The sequence below is a fragment of the Lethenteron reissneri genome, chromosome 53 (genome assembly GCF_015708825.2).
Source record: "Lethenteron reissneri isolate LAM-NWPU_2019-01 chromosome 53, ASM1570882v1, whole genome shotgun sequence".
In the NCBI taxonomy this organism is placed as follows: Eukaryota; Metazoa; Chordata; class Hyperoartia; order Petromyzontiformes; family Petromyzontidae; genus Lethenteron; species Lethenteron reissneri.
In genome coordinates this window covers 2,279,348-2,293,588 of record NC_083831.1, presented here as the reverse complement: position 1 = coordinate 2,293,588, position 14,241 = coordinate 2,279,348, and the positions used below count along the sequence as shown (strand labels likewise).

Genomic DNA, 14,241 nt, shown 5'->3' with positions numbered 1-14,241 from the left:
CCCCACACACCGGAAAGTAAGACGCACCCCCCAACACACCTGAAAGTAAGACGCACCCCCCCACACACCTGAAAGTAAGACACACACCTGAAAGTAAGACGCACCCCCCCCCCAACACCTGAAAGTAAGACGCACCCCACCCCCCACACACCGGAAAGTAAGACGCACCCCACCCCCCCCCCCCACGCCGGAAAGTAAGACGCACCCGCCCCCCCCCCCATCACACCGGAAAGTAAGACGCACCCGCCCCCCCCCCCATCACACCGGAAAGTAAGACGCACCCCCCACACACTCGTGTTCGGTTTCTGAAAAATTATTTAAATCCTGTCTCGCACATCCCTACCGGATTATAAGACGCGCACCGAATGAAGTTTTGCACATCTCTCGTCACATTGCGGACCATGAGACGCGCAACAAATCACGTCATTGCCGGATTATAAGACGCAGCCAGAAGAGGACTACAGGTCTGGTCACACGCATTCCGGATTATAAGACGCGCGGCCTGAAGCTTTTTAATACTCGCTTTTATTTAACTCACTGTTGTTATCGTAAAATCTTAAGTCACTAAATTTTTACCCACTTCCCAATGTGGTATCGACTGCAAACTTGGTATACTTATGTCATACTGATGACAATACTATATTCTATCATAAAAACATTATTTTTTATGTGTTATGTTTCGGCTTGGGTCTAATTGTCCACGGTCAACTGACGTTGGCTGTAATTGGCCACGGTCCCTTACATTATTGCAAGCTTCGGGGCCACTTCTTCGAGTCTGCCATTACTAGTACATTTCATAAAAGCGTGTTTAAAAAAAGTTGTTTTAAATATTACTTATTTAAGTGGCGCTCACATTCACCATCGCGAGTGTGGTTCCTGGGTTGGTGGCATCAGTGAGCGTGAGTTGTAACCGCCAAACCCGCCAAGAAAACCGGTTAGTACAGGCAATTGTGTGTGTGTGTGCAGAAAAACGGTGCAATACAGAATTGCCTGGAGCAATAAACACAACTTTGTTCAGATTTTAACTTGATAAATGAAGGTGGTGGGATGATGGTGTGACGGATGAGATGTCTCACTGGACTTTCCAATGAGTCGATCGGCAGGGTGCGTGCGGTGGGGTAAAATGTGGATAACGCCCGCTTCGTCAGCGTGGAAGAGAGTCCAGGGACTCCTCTACTTACGAACGAGTTAGGTTCCAGAGGTCTGTCCGTAAGTCGATGTGTTCGTAAGTCCAACTTTACTCCGATCGATTCCGTACATGTTGTACGGCGTGTACACTAAACACGGGGAATGGCTTTACAAGTTGAATCATCTGCAGATGTAGATGCCACTGGTTCTTCATGTTCTACAGATGTAGATGCCACTCCACACCAGGTACTCATTTGAGGCTGAGTCGACCTAGGGGATGCCGAGGACCGGTTCCGTTTAATCGTCACTGGTGCTTGTGGCCGTGAGCGGGACTCGAACAGGGACGCCGGGTTGGTAGTGCTGCATAGTGCTAACCACTACACCACAACTCACGACTGATCCACTGCTCACACACACGCAGCGATTCCGTTCGGCCACCACCAGTCTGGAACCCCGGTTCCGAGCCAGGTGACTCAGCGGGTCACGAGTTCAAATCCTGGTAGGGGTGGGTTGACTCCGCACATTATTATCATCATCATCTCCACCCCAGAGCTCGATAAAAATGAGTACCACTTTGTGGGGAAGTCAACACTGATGGTTGTCCTCTGGGGAGACTTGACTCCTGTCATAGGAATGTGGAATTTCCACCACTGGCTCAGGGGCTGTGAACGATGCTTCAGCAGCCACTTGAGCATGAAAAATCATTTTGACTTTTCTGTTCTGGATGGGCATCGCTGTCGTGGTAGTGCCTTACGCCGCGAAAGCCTTGCTACAGTGCCAAGCCTAGCAAGGTTCCGCAAAATATCGAGTGAGAGATGAAGCTCTGAGTGTATATATGGCCTGATGTGACAAAATAAAAACATCGCAGACAGGATCACCAGTTCACTCGATCACATGTTCATTGTGAATGAACAAATTGGTTAGCGGTATACACCAGCGAGACTGCAGAAGAGTCTGAATTTGTGTTCATTATAACTGAAGGTGACCAGGGTGAAACGGTAAGGTAACAAAGCGGTGTGGTAACAAACGTCGGATATTGTGGGGCACGACCGTAACGCATGTGGGAGAACTGCACAGCAGCACAACCACGATAGCATACGCAGACTCCAAACCCAGAGTCCAAACCCAGACTACAAGTGCAGACTTCAAACCCAGACTCCAAACCCAGACTGCAAACCCAGACTACAAACCCAGACTCCAAACCCAGACTCCACACCCATACTCCCAATCGCAGCCAAAACTGGCAGTGGTATTAAAGCATTATCATCCAGGCTTGAGACGTCAACAAATGTATTGCCAAAATTTTATGGTTTTTACATTTATTTAAGGTAAAATTTTAGTCAAAGCAAAACCTCCTCTTAGCATACATACATACAAAACAACTACACAATGCTAAAACTCCACAAAATCAGCTTCATCATCACCATCACGATCATCAGCCATGGCCAAGACACTGTCGGATGAAAGCCTCCCTAAGCCCCTGCCGCCTCTCACGACCCTGCGACGTAAGAATCCACCCAGCACAAAAAAGTAACAAAAATCTGGCCGGGTGGTCCACCTGCAGAGCGAGAGGCTCGCAATCCGAAGTTTAAATCCTGGTCAGTGGGTTGACAGTCTGTAATTACTCCCTCCGAGGTGGATGAAATGAGTTCCACTTTGTGGGGAAGTCAACAGCGATTATACTATGGAATTTCCACCACTGGCACTTTCACGCGAACCGATAATCAGCATATAAAATAGTAGTAAAAAACAGTAATACATTGAATTAATTCCAAGACAGCAGATGCACGGAGTGAACGTTGCGCTTGGGTTTTAGATGCGACCAATGAAGGCTTGGAGTGAGTGTGCATCAGCCGCTCTTGACACAGAGGAATCGTGAGCAGTCTGGGCATCTTTAACACAGCCACCGGCAGAAGGCCGCAGTGGTAGAGCCACAGCTCTGGGACTATTTTCTCACGCCACTGATGACAGAAGGGCCTCCGCTGAGGCAGCTTTAGAGGGCCCATCTCTCGAGTGAGTTTTGGCCAACTCGTCCATACTCTTAGGTTTTTTCCGGTAAAGTCACGTAGTTAAAAAATAAAATTAAAAGTTGATAAAAGTAATAATGGAAATAAAATAAAATAATAAATCACGACGTTTCGGAGGCAACACAAGTCTCCGTCATCAGGTGGGACCGTCACAGCTAATATTTAGCTGACGGAGACTTGTGTTGCCTCCGAAACGTCGTGATTTATTATTTTATTTTATTTCCATTATTACTTTTATTACTTTTAATTTTATTTTTTACCTACGTGACTTTACTGAAAAAAACTAAGAGTATGAATCCTTGCAGTCACGAAAGCTTCAAATCTAGAGTCAACTCGTCCATGCTGGCCCAGTAACGTCGTGGGAGATGTGTTAGGAGTACCCACACCCAATACCCACCGATCGACTAACTGCGGTAGTTCCCATTTATGCCCCTGGGCGGACAGAGGCGGTGGGAGGAATCCAATTGAACGAGAGCCATCGCTGACATCCGTCAAGAGGTCCGCCCTGTTGAGCGTTCTGAACCGGAGCACGAGCTGACATCATCGAGTCGGCCGAGTAGCGGACACCAAGCAGAGTGCCGCAGTGTCCGCGTGCCGTCGATGCCTGCGGTCGCTGTCGCGGATTCGTCGAGGGGGAGCCGGCCGGCCAACCGGCCGGCCGAGGGTGTGACGCGTCCAAGTCTCCGTCGTCTCACGAGCAGAGCCTCGCGTACGGAGACGAACAGGAAGGCTACGGTCGCTCTTCTCCATGTTCCGCCTGATGCTTGGAGGCCCAGTTCTGTTGGCGGACAGACAATCTACCGTTAACAGCCCGGTCACAAAGACAAAGATTCCCCGTCTAGCCTGAACAGACTGTTGGGGCGAGAGCTGTTCGCGTGCACGTCTGAAGGCCAGCACGGAACACAAGGGGATGGGTGGCCAGCACCACACCCGGTGATAATACCTCCCCAGTGACAATGTTCACTATCGCACCAGGTACTTAATCGACCTAGGGGAGCCCCAGGACTGGTTCAGATATCGCTGGTGTTGGCCATGAACGGGAATCGAACCCAGGTGCTTCCTGCTGTGAGCCTCGAGCGTTACCACCGCGCCACCCGCCACCGCTGCCGCCTGACGAGGGGCGTTGTTGTGGCATCGTTCAAGTTACCATGAGCGACTGCCTCTCGGCCTCCAGGTAATGTCCGTCCCACAGCTCCACGGTGAGGCCGGTGCAGAGCTGCGCTCGCCGAGTCCACTGCTTCTCCTCCGCCTCCCGCAGGGCCGAGGCGACGTCCCCACCCCCCCGGGTCAGCAGCGCCGCCACGTTCTGACGATAATCGAAGGGGCGAGAGTCAGGGAGGGGCGGACGCTCTGCGCGCTTCACCGGCCGGCCTCACGCACGTGAAGTCCCCTCGCGTGAGAATGCATCCAGTGCTTGCCTTGCCGGCGATCTACACAGCTACCCGATATCTGGGAGGGTCGAACCAGAACGCACGGTGAGCTACCAGCCCCACGCGCCACTTATTTTTTTTGCATAGCAGTGCCCACACCAAACCGCTAGCACCACTGCGCACAGCGAGTGGCCTCCTATTTGCTCCTCCTGACGTTGGTCCCACCCGCTGCTCAGGTAGCTCCTCCGCGCTTTGCCCGCGCGTCGTCATCGTCATCATGAGGCCAGAACATTCTAAAACCGGCGACAAATCCTGGTTCTCATAAAAGCTTCAGGCATGTCGGACGGCCGTAGATTCGGTGATCGACCAGCGGTCGACTAGGTGAAAGGTTAGAGTTTGGGGTCGAAGCTGAGTAATACTACAACAACTTGCACAGTGTGCTGATACAGGCGGTGTGTGTGGAGTGAATGGGTCAGCGTTACCTCATCTGGAGCCCCTTCAAACAGCAGAATGTCATGTTTTCCTGTCCTCACATATGGCCTGGAACATAGAATAATTCAAACAAAGAATGTCCATTTTTCCAAACATACAATTACTAAAGACACACAAAACCCACTTTCCAACTCAGTGGACCATCTTACCTCACTACCGCCTGATGAGTGTCAGGCTTTATGCAGAAAATTAAAAGTGTACCAATGCCCTCGATAATTCAGTTGAATTCAGAAACCTCAGATCTTGATGGATAAAATCCTTTTAAGAGTTTTATAGACTGTAGGATAATAATGTGCGATGCATATATTTCATAAATGGTCACGGAGAAAACTGTTATGGATAGGCGGCGGCTGTGGGATAGGGAATTCTGTGATTACAGGGCCCTCATGCCGCTGAGTTAGAGAGCGGCTGTGGGACAGGGAACTCCATGACCACGGGGCCCAGGACACCCGTTACACTCCTGAGTTACCCGTGGAACAGGGGCAGCACTCCCCAGCCCAGCTGCGGCGACGAGCTGCTCCCTTTGGAGTCCGCGCTGCTCACGTCGGCAAATTCCGAATTTTCACCGTCGTCGCCGTCGTCGTTCCGGCCGAACACCCTGAGCAGCAGCGAGTTCGCCCAGTCCGGCTGCAGATTCAGAATCTGGCAAGAGAGTTCGAGACGTCACCGTGGCCAGATCCGCCGATGCCATCGCGCGTCGCTGACGCGTCGGCGGCTTAAGACGCATCCGGCACCCGCGGCATACGCAGCACAACACGAATCACGTACGCAGTCAAGAGGATTGACTCATCGAGTCTATGGGTCTCTATGTGGGCCTGTGGGTCTCTATGCGAGAATATGGGTCGCTATGCGAGTTTGTGGGTCTCTATGCGAGTCTGTGGGTCTCTATGCGAGTTTTTGGGTCTCTAAGTGGGCCTGTGGGTCTCTATGCGAGTCTATGGGTCGCTATGCGAGTTTGTGGGCTCTATGCGAGTCTGTGGGTCTCTATGCGAGTTTGTGGGTCTCTATGCGAGTCTATGGGTCTATATGCGAGTCTATGGGTCTCTATGTGAGTCTATGTGAGTCTATGCGTCTCTATGTGAGTCTATGTGAGTCTATGGGTCTCTTACGTGAGTCACTGGTGACCAGGCTGAGACCATCAACTCATTGCACTTGAGATCCCGGTTTAATCACAGGCAGCGGCTGAACCCCGGATTGGAACCCAGGCACGTCAGCGGTACCGGCTCAACGCTCTGACCCCTCGGACCACCCGGCCTCCACTCGCATCACGCACCTTACAGTTTTCCAGCTCCCCGCTCAGAGTGCCGCAGTTGACGAGGTTCAAACGGTTCGCGATCACGATCTCCTTGACGGCGCGCGTGTCCAGTTCGGCACTCGGCAATATGTTCGCCAACACCCGTACGTAATGGTACGGGCAGCCGCCTGGCTCGCGCGCAATACAACAACACGCAGGGGTGAGATGTGTGCAGCGATAAATTCATTGCCCTGTTCGAACCGGCCAACAGTTGTTACCGATGGGGGCTGGTGAGTAGGACGAGATCGAGTCCTGACGGACGCCATCGGAAGCCAAAGGGATGATATAACAGGGTGCTGTGGCCAGTTCAAAAGCACTTGTTTGCGTGTGCGTCTTTGTGCACGGGCAGCGGTAGTTCAGCACTGCGCTACAAACCCGGCGACCCAAGCTCGTGACCCAGTAACAGTGGCGAATATGTGAACCAGTCCTGGGCCTCCGCTAGGTCGACTCAGCCTCAAACGAGCACCCGGTGCGGCGTACAAAAAAACAGCACTACAGGCAACACGGGCGGTCTTTGTGTCTGCACGTGTGCGCCGGGTACGTGATGTGACGCTGGCGTCCGTGACGCTGACGCAAACGCCGGTGCGCTGCCGGTACCGCACGGCCCTCAGCGGGCTCAGGTGCGGCGCCGGGCAGCCCGGGGGCAGCGCCCGCCGCGCGTCCAGCAGCTCCAGGTAGACGCTGCGCCAGTCCGCAGGCAGCTCTGCAACGCACACACGCAAAGACAAAGACAAAGGTTCCCCGTGTAGTCTCCGCAAGGTGTTGGTGTTCATTAGCGAGCACCTGCGGAGGCCCGGCACGGCACACGATGTGGTGGAGCAGTCACCACGCCCCGGCCAGCCGCCTTTGTCTCTCCATTGCTCCAATTTACACACTGAAATCAGGTATCGATTTAAAGCTTTCGTGACTGCAGGGATTCATCTTCTTGGTTCTTTCAGTAAAGTCACGTAGAAGGGAAATAATACAATAATAAAAATAAAACATAATAAAATACAATTCTCACGACGTTTCGGCCACAATGCAAGCAGCCGTCCTCAGGTGAAGAACAGGTCTGTCGGAAAGACAGCGTCCTCATGTGAAGAACAGGTCTGTCAGAAGATGAAATCAGGTACTCATTTAATGCATAGTTGACCTAGGGGAGGCCCAGGACCGGTTCTGATATTTGTCATTGATGTTGGCGGTGAGCGGGAATCGAACTTCGGTTGCCGGGTTCGTAGCGCAGTGCAGCTACGAACAAATTCAGTTCCTCAAGTTTTCAGCCTGTGGAGCGAAACGTGGTGGCGTGGCAGCCTGGTGTGGTGTGGTGGCGTGGCAGGGTGGTGATGTGACGGCGTGATGACGTGACGGCGTGATGATGTGATGGTGTGTTGGTGAAACGGAGTGACGGTGTGATGATGTGACGGTGTGACGGCGTGTTAGTGAAACGGAGTGACGGTGTGATGATGTGTTGGTGAAACGGAATGATGGTGTGATGATGTGACGGTGTGACGGTGTGTTGGTGAAACGGAGTGACGGTGTGATGATGTGACGGTGTGACGGTGTGTTGGTGAAACGGAGTGACGGTGTGATGGTGTGTTGGTGAAACGGAATGATGGTGTGATGATGTGACGGTGTGACGGTGTGTTGGTGAAACGGAGTGACGGTGTGATGATGTGACGGTGTGACGGTGTGTTGGTGAAACGGAGTGACGGTGTGATGATGTGTTGGTGAAACGGAATGATGGTGTGATGATGTGACGGTGTGACGGTGTGTTGGTGAAACGGAGTGACGGTGTGATGATGTGACGGTGTGACGGTGTGTTGGTGAAACGGAGTGACGGTGTGACGGTGTGTTGGTGAAACGGAGTGACGGTGTGATGATGTGACGGTGTGTTGGTGAAACGGAGTGACGGTGTGACGGTGTGTTGGTGAAACGGAGTGACGGCGTAACGATGTGATGATGTGACGGTGTGTTGGTGAAACGGAGTGACGGTGTGACGGTGTGTTGGTGAAACGGAGTGACGGTGTGACGGTGTGTTGGTGAAACGGAGTGACGGTGTGACGGTGTGTTGGTGAAACGGAGTGACGGCGTAACGATGTGATGCTGTGACGGTGTGACGGTGTGACGGTGTGTTGGTGTGATGGTGAAACGGAGTGACGGCGTAACGATGTGATGATGTGACGGTGTGACGATGTGACGGTGTAACGATGTGATGCTGTGACGGTGTGACGGTGTGACGGTGTGTTGGTGTGATGGTGAAACGGAGTGACGGCGTAACGATGTGATGATGTGACGGTGTGACGATGTGACGGAGTAACGGTGTGATGATGTGATGATGTGACGGTGTGACGGTGTGTTGGTGAAACGGAGTGACGGCGTAACGATGTGATGCTGTGACGATGTGACGGTGTGACGGCGTACCACCGGGGTGCAGCACGGAGAGCCAGTCCCGCACGGTGCGGGGGGAGCCCGCGTCGTCCCTGCTGTACGAGCTCATGATGTTGATCTCCGAGGGCGAGGGGCGGGCCCCCTCCGTCAAGTAGAACCCTGTCTCGTACGAGGGCCGGGGCCTCGGCTCCTGATGAGGGGGGGGGGGCGTTTGGCGGGGGCAGGAGACATTGCCGAGTTTACACATCCCTCTCCACGCGGTCGCGTGCATTTTTCTCGGACCTCCGGTTTTCCCCTCCATATTTAGAATCAACACGCTCTTATTTGGCTGAAATAACTTTCCACGTGATAAGCCACTTCGTCGTTGAGCGATCATTTGTGGCCACGTCTCCTTTTGAGAAAGAGCTACATAGCTCAGTAGGCTTCACCTGGTCAAATAAAAACAGTTTAGTTTAGTTTTTATTACACGCTTTTTATTAACTCACTCTGTCTGTTGTTGTATCCTCAAATCTTGCAACTCAATTTTTACCCACTTCCATCGACTGCAAACTTGGTATACTTATGTCATACTAATGACAATACTATATTCTATCATTACAAATAATATATATATTTTTAAATATTATTTTTTATATGTTATGTTTCGGCTTGGATCTAATTGTCCACGCTCAACTGACGTTGGCTGTAAATCACCACGGTCTCTAACGTTGTGGCAAGCTTCGGGGCCACTTCCTGGAGTCGTGGAGTTCTTCCATTACTAGTCCGTTACATTTCATTAAAGCGTGTTTATATTTTTTTAATATATATTACTTATATAGTTTTATCTCTCAGCCACTTTGCAGAAAATCAACTCAACTCTGCCGCCACGTAGCCTAAACCTGGCAAGCGGCCGCGCCGTGCAGAAGCCGCTCGCTGAGGACCCTTACCGGAGTGAGCGGCAGCAAGCGGATGAGGATGGTGCACGCCGGCACAAGCGGGTGATGGACGAGCGAGTGCTCGTTCAGCGGAGCCGAGTCCCCGGGATCGGGCATCCCCGCCCACAGCCTCAGCTGGTGCCCGCCGCTCTTGAGACATCCGTCGCTCCGGAACAGCCCGAACAGGACGTTACCTGGAGACGACGCGGACACGCAGGCGCACGGGAGCACGCGCCACACCGTCCGGATGTTTGTTAAAGTGCTTAAACTATTATCGCCAGGTAAGGCTCACTGAGCTACGTAGCTCTTTTTCAAAAGTGACCTGGCCACAAATGACAGCTCGACGATTTGGCTCATCACGTGTAAATGTGTAGCGGCCAAATAATCAGCGGAGGGAAAAATCGGTGGACCCGGAGGAAAATCCACGCAACCATGGGGAGAACATGCAAACGCCAAATATACAGGCGTCAGGGTAAGGATTGAACCCACAACCTCCTGTATACCAGGCGAGGTGGAATCCTCATTTTCAGAGTGTTGCGGGTGAGCGGCTGCTCTCAGTACTCAGCTCCTATCCTCATGAACGAAATATCCGTGGCTTTTTTTAAAAATGGAATTTCAACTTGAAAAACTGCGCCGCCGCCTACTGTCGCCATTGCACTGCTGTCGCTCGCTCTCGGAGACAGAGAACGGCTCAGAGGTGTCAAGAGGAGGAACCACAGATGGCTGGGAAGGCAGCAGCAGCAGCCACGCGGTGAACAATTGCCCAAGCTCTGCAGTCCCATATAAATTAAGATGTTTTCAGCCAATTAACGAGTGCTTACAGGCGGGAAGAAACCGGAGCACTGGGAGAAAACCCGCACGTGCAAGGGGGAAACACGCTATCCCATAAAGGTGGAAGAGGTGGAGCCCTCATTTCATTCACGCAGGGATCTCGGGCCGCGGTTCGGGCTGCGCACCGATGACGACGGCGCGCCGCGAGTCCCTCTCCAGCGTGTAGACGCGCAGCAGCAGCAGCGCGTCGTCGTGCACCCGCGCGTCGCTCCCCGCGGGGATCGAGACGCACTCCGAGAAGTGGGGGCTCCGCGCCAGGCTGTCCAACTCTGGCACGGCCATGATGTCCTCCAGTCCCTCCAGGCCCGACTTCACCACGCGGCCCGTCACCTGCGCGCTCGCGGAGCACACGCGAGGCTCGCGCTCGACGTTGGGCGGAGCAGCGCTGCTGGGCTTTCCCAGGTGAACGAGCGTAATCGCGACGATGGTGGCGGCGCTGGGCGACAAAGCGAGTTCACACGATCCGGCTGCAGATTCGGAATCTGGCAAAAGAGGTCGAGACGTCGCCGTGGCCAGATCCGCCGATGCCATCACGGGGGGTGCGCTCTCGCCACGTTCGCATTCACCCGAGAGGATTTGAAAGTCGGGCCTCGACATTGTATTTCAGACGATCCCAAAATATTTAGTTTCGGATCGAAAGAAACCTCCGTCTCAGCCCCCTCCCCCCCCCCCACTAAAACACAACAGACCCCCGTGTAGCCTTTAGCAAACTGTTCGGATAAGTGCTGTTAGCGAGCGCCTATTGAGGCTGGCAGCAATCATCATGCACGATCGTCATCCCATCCGTGCTGAGGTTTGGACGTCAATTCTCTCCTTCGTGGCAGCCCCTCCTCCTCCTCCCCTGCACGCACGTGACACACTTCCTCTGCTCAGGGCGGAACCTCGCCGCACCTTGATGATGGTGGCGCAATCGGGCAGGTAGCGCACGGCGTCGATGTGGAGGACGAACGGCTCGGAGGGCCGGCACGGGGCGGGCGGCGCCACACTCGGGTCGTGGGCCACCCACGGGGAGAGGGCGCCGTGCCTGCCAGGGTCACGCGTGTGTGGCGCGTGCGTGCGTGCGCGCGTGTGTGTGCGTACGTGTGTGTGAGGGCAGGGGGGGCGGAGAGGTGGTGCAGCGGTTAGCGTGCTGCTCTACAAGCCCGACGACCCGAGTTCAATTCCGGCTAATTACAACGAGCGGAGTGCCAGGTGGCTACAACACAGCAAGCTGGAACAGTAGGGGGCATCAGCCAGTGATCTCAGTCAGTCAATCCATGGCACCTGAGTCTCTCCCGTGACCTGCTAGCGAGCGTTGGACACTTTGCGTGGCTTTAACGTGTACATAGCCTGGCACAAGCGCCGTGGTGACGTCACCGCCACTTAGTGGCGAATGGCGGTGGTTGTTGTTGTTGTGAGGGGGGGGAGAGCGGTGGTGCAGCAGTTAGTGCACTGCTCTACAAAGCCCGGCCACCAGAGTTCAATTCCGAATAGTCGGGATGGTTGTATGAACATCAGCATTGGGGAGACAAAGGTGGGCGGGCATGATACGATAACTTAATAGTTGCTAGCTTACAGCTTTTGTGCAGGAGTCTTGTTAAGGCTGTACAGGGGATCTTTGTCTTTGCAATGCATACTCATGCAGTGATGACACGACTCCCACTCGTCCGGGTTCGGGCAGCAGAAGTCAGTACAGCCAAAACCTTCGTTGTACTGTATTTGTATGGCCCCATGTCTATGCTCACCGCCTTCGTCCACCTGCACTGACCAGCGTGCTAAAGTCAAACAACCCCCCAAGGCCCTCATCCAGCAGTGGATTGATCAAAGCGGCTGTGCAGACGACACGTGTGCGTGGGTGCAGGACACGGCTTGCGCCACGCGGCAGCTCCCCCCACGTGCCCTCGGGCTGCCGCACTCCGTTTCTCTCCGCGGCACTGAAGAAGCTCATGGAGCGAAACGCGGCGGCCCGGGGCCCATTACGCACCAGCGGTTGAGCGCAGGCACGGCCAGCGCGTCGCCGTCTCCCCGCAGGTGCGCCAACGCCCGTGCCACGTCCACCGTGTAGAGACGCTGCGTCTCCTCCAACAGCACCTGCAGCAAGAGCAGCGGCAGCACACAGCCAGCTCCAGCAAATGCGCAGCCGGGGCAGTGGTGACGGTGATGCTGCACAGCAAGGCGCAGACTTCTGTACGGAAAAGGGTGTTGGCCCTATCGCACGCACGGTGGATTTTTCACCGGGTGTTCCGGTTTGCTCCCGCATGTAAACGCACCGCCCATTCATTGGCTGACAACATCTTACTATGTAGAGGACTGTGGATCTTGGGCAATCGTGGGTAGCGTCGGCTTGCCACCTGGCAACTGCTTGCCTTCCCCCGCTCGACTGTGGTTCTTCCACGACTGTGAGCGACGCAATTTGCATGAACGAGAAAACTAAAACTATCATGAATACATCGTGGAAGTAGGTAAAGTCACGGCCTTGCAATTGCCTACAAAGACAAAGATCCCCCGTATAGCCTTAACAGACTGTTGGGGCATGTGCTGTTTGCGAGTACCTATAAAGGCAAACACGGCACACGAGGGGGTGGGCGGTCAACACCACGCGCGGCTGCCTTTTCTGTCCCCAGTGGCGATATACACACATGGCACCAGGTACTCATTTGAGGCTGAGTCGACCTAGGGTAGGCCCAGGACCACTTAAATTAATAGTCACTGGTGTTGGCCGAGCTCACATGGCCGGGTTGGCGGTGCGGCGTGCTAACCGCTACACTACCACTCCTCACACGAACATACAAAGACAAAATCCCCGTATAGCCTTAACAGACTGTTTGAGCCAGTATGAGGGATGGGTATTCTTTTTTTTTACTTGATACAGCAAGCGTGCTGTGACGGTCCCACCTGAAGACGGAAGCTTGTGTTGCCTCCGAAACGTCGTGATTTTTATTTTATTTTGATTTTATTTTATTAATTTTAATTTTTTACCTACGTGACTTTACCGAAAAAACCTAAGAATATGAATCCTTGCAGTCACGAAAGCTTCAAATCTAGAATGAGGGATGGGGTTGGCCAGCACCACGCCCGGCCGCCACTGTGTGTGTACACAACAGTACACAGGCACGTTAATACACGCACATGCGCGGCGGTACACACACAGGTACACACGCAGGTACACATGCAGGTACACGCACGCATGCGGGTGTGCGCCATCACTCGGACCTGGATGAGCGAGCTCCAGTCGGCGCACGCCATGATCTGGTCCCTGAGCAGCAACAGCAGCGCGAGGCACGAATCCACAAACACACGCTCATCCCACGCGCTCAGGAACAGCTGGTCCCACAGCAGCAGCACGGCCGGTGCCGACAGCACGCTCACGAATGCCTGCAAAAAAGACAAAGATCCCCCGCACGGCCTTTAACAGACTGTCGGAGCAAATTAAGTTAGTGGGCGCCTGTTGAGGCCGGCACTGTGCACAAGGGGCTGTGGTGTGGCCAACGCCACAACCAGGCCGCATTTGTCTCCTTGGTACTTTCGTTTGTAGGCCATGCAAGGTACGTACTCATTTGAGGCCGAGTCGATCTAGGGGAGGCCCAGGACTGGCCACTGTGATCGTAGCGCAGCGTGTGTGTGGTGCAGTCGGGTACTGTTCACCAGTCGTGAGACTGAACGCGCCTGCCCTTGCGGGGCACTCTCGCCTGTTCACACCTTACTTGGAGGTTCAGGAGAGAAACTGGCAGGTGAATGTCGTAGGCACGAACTGGCCCAGGCAGTTGCGCTGGGTGGGACGCGTGCGCTAGCCACCGCTCCACACGCGGCAGGCGTGGAGGGAGGGGCTCATGGGGCCC

General features: G+C 53.9%; 1 protein-coding gene across 1 annotated transcript in view; it reads right to left on the bottom strand.

The window, feature by feature from the left end:
- Positions 1–3,391: 3,391 nt before the first annotated feature.
- LOC133356260 (uncharacterized) overlaps positions 3,392–14,241 on the bottom strand; it is a 32,977-nt gene continuing 22,127 nt past the window's right edge. The window contains exons 10-21 of the mRNA XM_061573662.1: positions 13,616–13,777; positions 12,387–12,493; positions 11,315–11,447; positions 10,549–10,753; positions 9,605–9,786; positions 8,712–8,868; positions 6,853–7,014; positions 6,291–6,439; positions 5,487–5,659; positions 5,008–5,065; positions 4,303–4,461; positions 3,392–3,933 (exon numbers count right to left, since the gene is read on the bottom strand). Of these exons, the coding sequence (XP_061429646.1) occupies positions 3,886–3,933; positions 4,303–4,461; positions 5,008–5,065; positions 5,487–5,659; positions 6,291–6,439; positions 6,853–7,014; positions 8,712–8,868; positions 9,605–9,786; positions 10,549–10,753; positions 11,315–11,447; positions 12,387–12,493; positions 13,616–13,777 (1,695 nt within the window). The 3' untranslated portion in view covers positions 3,392–3,885. The remainder of the gene's footprint in view (positions 3,934–4,302; positions 4,462–5,007; positions 5,066–5,486; positions 5,660–6,290; positions 6,440–6,852; positions 7,015–8,711; positions 8,869–9,604; positions 9,787–10,548; positions 10,754–11,314; positions 11,448–12,386; positions 12,494–13,615; positions 13,778–14,241) is intronic.